We start from the raw sequence: 8,151 nt of genomic DNA on the forward strand, positions 1-8,151 counted from the left end.
TGTAAATGTAAATGTAAATGTAAATGTAAATAGAGTGTGTTGAAAAGAACCCCTAATTTGCTTAAACATACCCGTGTTAATTTGTTTAATGAAGGGTATTAACGAGAATTTGTCTCCTTAAACTATACATATCACGTGATTAGGCTTTGATTTTGAAATGAATGGATGAGATGATGAGATTAAAATTCTAAGATGATGTTTTTATTTGACTTATCACTCATTTAGCACTTTATTTTAAGTGTAAGAGAGATTATTATTATTATTATTATTATTATTATTATTATTATTATTATTATTATTATTATTATTATTAATTAATATTATTATTATTACTTTTATTAATATTATTATTATTATTATTATTATTATTATTATTATTATTATTATTATTATTATAAGATGATGTTTTTATTTGACTTATCACTCATTTAGCACTTTATTTTAAGTGTAAGAGAGATTATTATTATTATTATTATTATTATTATTATTATTATTATTATTATTATTATTATTATTATTATTACTTTTATTAATATTATTATTATTATTATTATTATTATTATTATTATTATTATTATTATTATTATCATTTTTATATTATTATAAGTATTATTGTTATTAATATCATTATTAGTAAAAGTGTTATTATTATAGATATTATAGTTATTACTAGAAAAATGAGCCCGCGCGATGACGCGGGGCCTTTGGGTTGCGTATTCATAATTAACGGAGCGTGTTATAGGTGTGTATATGTATTGAATATAGTCTGAGGTATTGAGCATTTTTTTTAAGTGTCCGTTTCGCGTATAGTTAGTCTCGTTGTGTTCGTAGGATTTTTTTTGAGTTGAACGGTGGGCTCGTTAAAATTTAACTCGCACCGAGCGAGAAGATAGGGCCCGCTAAAAATGTGGGTGGAGTTAGTTTTTTTTTATTCTAATAAAATTGTATATTTACATTTTTTACCCCCGAAAAAATGTAAATTTGAGAGATCGTTGTGTAAATTGAGGTAAAGATGAGGGGCGTGAATGCAGTGTGAACGCAAACACAAAACTACAACTCAAATACATTGAAACTACCAAAAGTGAATTTCCCCAAAATTAACCCCCTAACTTTCATTAAAATACATATCGAACCCCCACTTTATAAGTATATTTTTTCCCAAATTTCACAAGCTTAACCCCTACCTTTTATTAAAATACAAATCGAACCCCCACTTTACTAATTTTTTTTTTTACTAATATTCAATTTTCACAAACAACCCCCTAACTTTTATTAAAATACAAATCGAACCCCCACTTTATACGTAAATTTTTTTCAAATTTCAAAAACTTAACCCACTAACTTTTATTAAAATACAAATCGAACCCCCACTTTACTAACTTTTTTTTTTAAATTAAACCCGAACGTTAAAAGAAACAACTTTCACAAAAGGAACAACCCTTCAATGTTATGTCGAAAAAAATTCTTTTTTACAAAATAGATCAAGACTTTTTTTTTAACTCGCATTCAAAACGGAGCCCCCGGCGCGAAGCGAGGGCTCCACAACTAGTTATATCTAGACTAGATAGTTGTGGAGCAACTCAAAACAAGATAACCATAAACAGTGAGTATTTGAGTACGATGTAAATGTACCATATTCATCTTAAAATATATATTCAGTGTCCATTGGTTAATAAAGATCATACACATACTACTCCATATTTATGTATTAATTTTGTTATTTTAACTACGAATATTAAACTCAATGTAAATATCAAAATATTAAACTCAATTTTGTTATTTCGCGTATAGTTAGTCTCGTTGTGTTCGTAGGATTTTTTTGAGTTGAACGGTGGGCTCGTTAAAATTTAACTCGCACCGAGCGAGAAGATAGGGCCCGCTAAAAATGTGGGTGGAGTTAGTTTTTTTTTTATTCTAATAAAATTGTATATTTACACTTTTTACCCCCGAAAAAATGTAAATTTGAGGGGTCGTTGTGTAAATTGAGATAAAGATGAGGGGCGTGAATGCAGTGTGAACGCAAACACAAAACTACAACTCAAATACATTGAAACTACCAAAAGTGTGGTGGCTGTTATACATTGAAACTACCAAAAGTGTGGTGGCTGTTAGTATGTATGGTTAATTAATGGTTAATAATGGTTAATAATTAATTAATAATAATTAATTAATTAATAATAATTATTACTAATATTAATATTATCATTCTTATTATATAAAGTATTAAAATTAAAAGTTGTATTAAACTTATCATTTACCATAAGATTATCTTTATTATGAAAACTATCATTATTATTATCCTTAATAGAATTATTAATATTATTATCATTATTATTAGTATTAGTATTAGTATTATCATTATTATTATTTTTATCACTAATAACATTATTTTAGTATTATTATTAATAATATATTAACAAACAAATGATATACATATATATAAAAAATAAATGTAATACATATAACATAAAAAAATTAATATTTTTATTTATTTAAAATATATAAAATGAGTACATGAAACATATAAGTTATTAATATGAAAATAATATAACTAATAGATTTATATATATACATGAAACATATATATTAATCAAATTACAGCTCTTTTTTATTTTTTTGAAAGGCAATAAATTACAGCTCATTTAGTTGTGCTTTGGACTGAATTAAGCTGCGCAATACTATTAATTACTGGAAAATGTCACCGAACTAATTTTGGTTTTTGAATTAAACCAAAATACATTGTCAGAAACTTAAAGCAGAGAAGAAGGAAGAATAAATTAAAGAGCGTACCTGATTGATTTTTGTTTCTAGTTGTGGATTAGTTCAACGCAATCAATTCTTCCTCGTTCTGTTCTCAGCTACAATTAATTAATTACAAGCCCTAAATTTTTGGAGATGATGACGAAGGAATAGTTAAGTGACCTAATTTTGGGTTTTAGTTGACTTAAAAAGAATTTGTGGACTGAAATAAACTTATTATCGTAAATTAAAAGTGCATATAAAACATGACATCTGGTTTCACCTCTAAAATAATATCACCAGATCATATGATATTAATATTTTGCTATTATTTTTGGACAACTGTTAGGATCACTAAGGGGACTTAACCACCACGCGAATACCCGCCCCCCAACTGCTTGCCCACAAGGAAACCCACATCAATCACATACGGGGCATGGACGTGGCAGAGATGAAATTGTGGGTTAATATGTAACCAATAGGGGTCGAACTCCTGACCTACCTTAAAGGAGGCAGACCACCAACCGCTGGACAACATCACAACTTCAAAAATACCCTTCTAATTTCTGTTAAGGAATCTTGTTGACTCAAATTAATACTAAAATGAAATCATTATGCATTGTTGACCATCTTTATTATCGTATTTAGTGGCGTTAGGTTTTACTGTATTTTACTTGTGTCTTATTGTATTAAGCTAAGTTTTACTTATAACCATCTCATGTAACATTTAGGAGGTTGCTCAATATTATGAGTTATCATAATATTGCAAGTATCATTTCACACACTCTTATTCTCTCTATATTCTCTCTAGTATTCCTAAACCCATAAACACTACAAGAACCGATCGGATCATCCTTCCAAAGGGGACTAACATGCATCATAGGGAAGACTACGTACTCAAATATTCATATGAGATTATCATTGATGTTCCAAATGCTGACATGCTAAAAAACCTCGGACCTATTCCTCTATAAAAACCTTTCCAGCCATCATCAGCTATCAATTTTTTGATAACTTCGCGTGTAGGTGGTCTTTTTTCTTGTTCCATTACCTTGCACACAACATATATTAATGAACATAAAGTTTATGCACGGCTGAAAATCAAATAGGAACTGGTAACCAATAATGGTAGGTTATAACTCTATGGTAATCAAGGCCTCAGAATCCATTCGCCTTCATTGGATTTAGTCAAAGATTATGGGCTACATCATGCATGGCTTTTAGGATAGAGGTAGTAAGATGGGCAGTCATGCAGGTTGGGTATGGGTCAAGCTGGTTATGATTAAAACAAGTCGTCTATTTAAGCGGGTTAGGTCGGGTTGGCTTGCAAAACACATTTTATCTTATCACATATCATACACACACACAAAAAAAAATATACATTGATTTTTATCAGTAAATACGTTTTATTAAAATAAAAATCTAAAATAAAAAATTGCTTTATAAAGTTGTATTCATGTAATATAGATTATGAGGCAACTTTCAATCAATTTGACCCATTGACATGTTCCCCTTTTATCTATAGCTTTTCGTTGACCCGTTTGAGGTAAAAAAAAATAAAAAATTGAACCCAAATTGTACCTGTAGTCAGGTACGTCCTGTATATGAAAGAACAAAGACTGATTTTTGTTCAGCAGAACTAATTAGGCTTGTCCTGTATCAAACTGGGATGTGTATCCTTAGGGTGGAGTCCGATACTAAATAAAATACCAAAGACAAATCCAGACTCATGCATATAGTATTGACCGAGTCAGACTTGTTAAAAAAAACATAAAAGTAAAAATAATATATAAATTCATATCATGAACTACCCATGCCACATTGTCACATAATATTAATTAAACCCCTAGTAGCTCTATTCGCCTTACAACTATTGAAAAAGTTACAAAGAAACAAATTAATTAATTGCCAATGAACTCTCACACTATTAATTTCAAACAATTGAACCAGAGATGAGTAGCTAGCTAGACTCTACCAGTTTAGTTTCAACTCAACTGAATAGAATAAGTCATCGGATATGTCGAGAATAGTACTTGTGTAATAATCTGCTGTTAGAATCTCCCATTTTTCATTACCAGCTGGATTCTTGAACTCGATGTCTTTTAGATCATATATTCTATTTTCCATCAATCCACTTATCATGGGCTTGAACAAGTCGCAAAAGTATTTCTCAGAACTTCGTATCTCGCCACTGTATATGGGCTTGTCACTAAATAACGTCACGTATTTGGGATGACAAAGCGTAATAAGCAGAGGCGAAAATGATGAAGGGCAGGGGGGGCGGGCGCCCCCGGTGGATTTTGTTTTTCAGTGTAAAAATTTTGGGTTTTTCGACTTTGCCCCCGGTGGATTTTTTTTTTTGCCCCCAAACCTACATATTTTGCCCCAAAACCTTCAAATTTTGCCCCAAATTCTCCAACTTTTGCCCCAAAATCTTCAAATTTTGCCCCAAAATCTCCAACTTTTGCCCCAAAATCTTCAAATTGTATCCAAAAAAATTGCTACGGTTTAAAAATTTTTTTTTGCCCCCGGTAAAAAAAAACCTAGTTTCGCCTCTGGTACTAATAAGTGCATCAAAAAATGACAATTGCCCCTGCAAATTTTCATCAGGTAAACATGCAAAATATGATAATTGTTGTACATTAGCGCATGGAACTGTGAACCTTATTTCACGATCCTCATTATCAATCTTTGCCGGCTCATAACTAATACATCTTATTTCGATATCAAATTTGCTTGGTAAATTAAGTATTTCCCTCATTTTAAGGAAGAAAGAACGATCAATAGGGTCCCACAAGTGTAGTTTAAGCTTCATATAATCATGAGCTTCACTTGATCGAAACAGGAGACTAGGCATTGTGTTGCCACTGTAACTCAAATGATGTAACTTTGGAGCATTAACTTGTATAACAATCTTCTTTCTTACACGAATTGTGAGGGTCAGTCTTTTCAACGAAGAACTTGTAAAATTTAACCTTTCCAGAGTCCAATTCCGAATAAGAAGGCACAAAATCTCGAGAGAAGGTAATTTCGATACAATCATGTCAAGAAACGCGAAGTCTATGATCACACCATGTAATGATAATTCAGTCACACTTGTTAATGAAGCCAGGTTGAATGTCTTTATAGGTTCACGCACGACGTAGTAGAAAAACAATCGAAGATCGGGGACATCATCAATTTTCAAAACATCAAATGGTCTCGAAATCATTAACTTCAGTTCTTGAAGATAATGAAGATTTCTTACCTTAAATGTCTTCAAGCCAAAGTCAACTGAAAGGTGTATTTTTTCGAGTAAGATACAAGTAGAGAATAAGGTATCAAGTACCTCTTCACTTATCTTCACAAATTCCAACTTGAGTACCCGTAGGTTCACACATTTGATCACAGGATTGCGACTCACCGTTTCAATCGGTGAAAAACGAGAATCTCTTAGAGACAGAGTATGTAGGTTTTTCCCAGAGAATATCTCATCAGGAAGTATTATTTTACTATCATATGAATAACAGATACAGATGGAGAGCTCCTTGAGACAACTTTGGGCAGCTACTGTTGGAATCCATTTATTAGCAAGATGAGAAGCCAACTTGTTGTCGAGATTCAGCTTAAAACTTTCGATTGGTATGTTGTGTTGGGCGTACTTAGAGATGGTGCGATCCATAAAGTTGATGTAATCTCTTTCTTTTTCTTCATTAGGAAACTTTGAGGTTACATTAAACCTGAGATTAGGGATGGTAGACCAAGCGTGTGACCAATTCTTGGATAACACACAAGTATGAGCGGCTTCTTTTACCGGCAACAACGATTGTATACGCTGAATCAACTCCACCGGGACATCTTCAGTTTGTGAACTTCTCTGTAGTTCCTCCATATAAAGTTATGAACGCTGAAGGAATACAACATAATGAATATATTCATTAAAAATGTACTACAAAACAATGATTATAAATTAATAAATACAAGTAAAGGTAAAACGCGTTGATATCCGAATTAAGCAGCAAGACAGAGTCATATTAAGTGAACACTGACCATTGACTACAAATTCACTTCCAAAAATCGTAATATCCCAATGAGATCGAATGATATGGATTGTGACAGACTGGTCCAAACAGATTCTCCGTTAAATTGGGAGAAGGTAGAATGCTTATCTATTCAAATTAAGATTCTACATTAAGATGTATATGTATATAATCAATCAATATTGATTCACAATACAAAATCATATACAAAAAACGAAATAAAAATCAAGCAATATATATAATAGTTAATCATAGTATCAACATTAATCATAATCATCCTAATCGTAATCGTAATCCATATTTTAATCATATGAATAGTTTGTAGATATAATACAATTTAGAATCTGTTACAAATAAGATACCATTAAAACCGTGTCCAAATGAATTGACTTCATCGTCAAGGCTATTTCATAATGATATTGACATAACCATATTGAACTTACAAGATATGCTAAAAGTGTTAAATATCAAATTGTAAGAAAAATCATGATGATATTGACATAATTAATTGACTTCATTACAACTATAGGAAAAGGGTTAGATACCAAATTTATAACAAGAAAAATTATAAGATAAACACTAATTTGAAGATGAGATTTTTTACGTACCGTAATGTAACGAACGAACCTCTTCGTTATTAATCCGAACTTATGATTCGACTGCCGTCGATTAATTTCGAACAAAAGGCTTTTTAATTTTACGATAGTGTGAGTAGATTTTTTTTGCGATTTAGGGTTTTTTGAATAACGGAAGAGCACGATATTGTATTCAACTATTTACCAGTGTTGTAAAAGTCGTCCGACTTGACCGATGCGTCGGCCGATGCGTCGTTTTTTTTGGTTTTCCGTCCCGTTTTTTCTGAAAACGACTCAAAAGACGGTCAGAGCTAAAAGTTCGGTCAAAGTCTGTCAAAGACGGTCAAAAACGGTCAAAGTCAGTCAAATTTTCGTTAAGATTTGATATATTTTAAAATTAGGGTTTGTTTTTATATTTTGGGCCGCTCTTTTCTCTGTGTCCTTACTGATTATGTACTCAGTAACATTAATTGAGTTTGAAGTTTTATTGTTTTTAAATTCAAGCTCTTATTTAAGAAATTTATGGTAGATAATCAACTATTTTACATATATATAAATATATATTTAAGAAATTATTAATAAAGTCAACGTTGGTCAACAACCGATGCGTCCCCGACGCGTCCCCCGACTCGGCCGATGCGTCCTTTTTAGGTCTCGACCGATGCGTCCCCGACTCGCGACTTTTACAACCTTGCTATTTACCAATCTTGGGCAAAGAAGTAATTTTTCAATGTTATGATGCTACTGCACATTTTAATGAGTACCAAAAAAAAAAAAAAAAAAAAACCTTTATGCATGCGACCCTCCGTCCCAAAAAA

General features: G+C 31.4%; 1 protein-coding gene across 1 annotated transcript; it reads right to left on the bottom strand.

Annotated features, from left to right (window-relative positions):
* Nucleotides 1-4,710: 4,710 nt before the first annotated feature.
* Nucleotides 4,711-6,610, bottom strand: LOC139867887 (putative F-box/LRR-repeat protein At3g58880). Its single transcript, XM_071856235.1, has 2 exons — nucleotides 5,403-6,610; nucleotides 4,711-4,948 (listed from the first exon to the last, which is right to left on the bottom strand). Exons 1-2 carry the CDS (start codon nucleotides 6,608-6,610, stop codon nucleotides 4,711-4,713), a joined length of 1,446 nt encoding a protein of 481 aa, XP_071712336.1.
* Nucleotides 6,611-8,151: the final 1,541 nt, after the last annotated feature.

This window comes from Rutidosis leptorrhynchoides, chromosome 9, assembly GCF_046630445.1.
Source record: "Rutidosis leptorrhynchoides isolate AG116_Rl617_1_P2 chromosome 9, CSIRO_AGI_Rlap_v1, whole genome shotgun sequence".
In the NCBI taxonomy this organism is placed as follows: domain Eukaryota; kingdom Viridiplantae; phylum Streptophyta; class Magnoliopsida; order Asterales; family Asteraceae; genus Rutidosis; species Rutidosis leptorrhynchoides.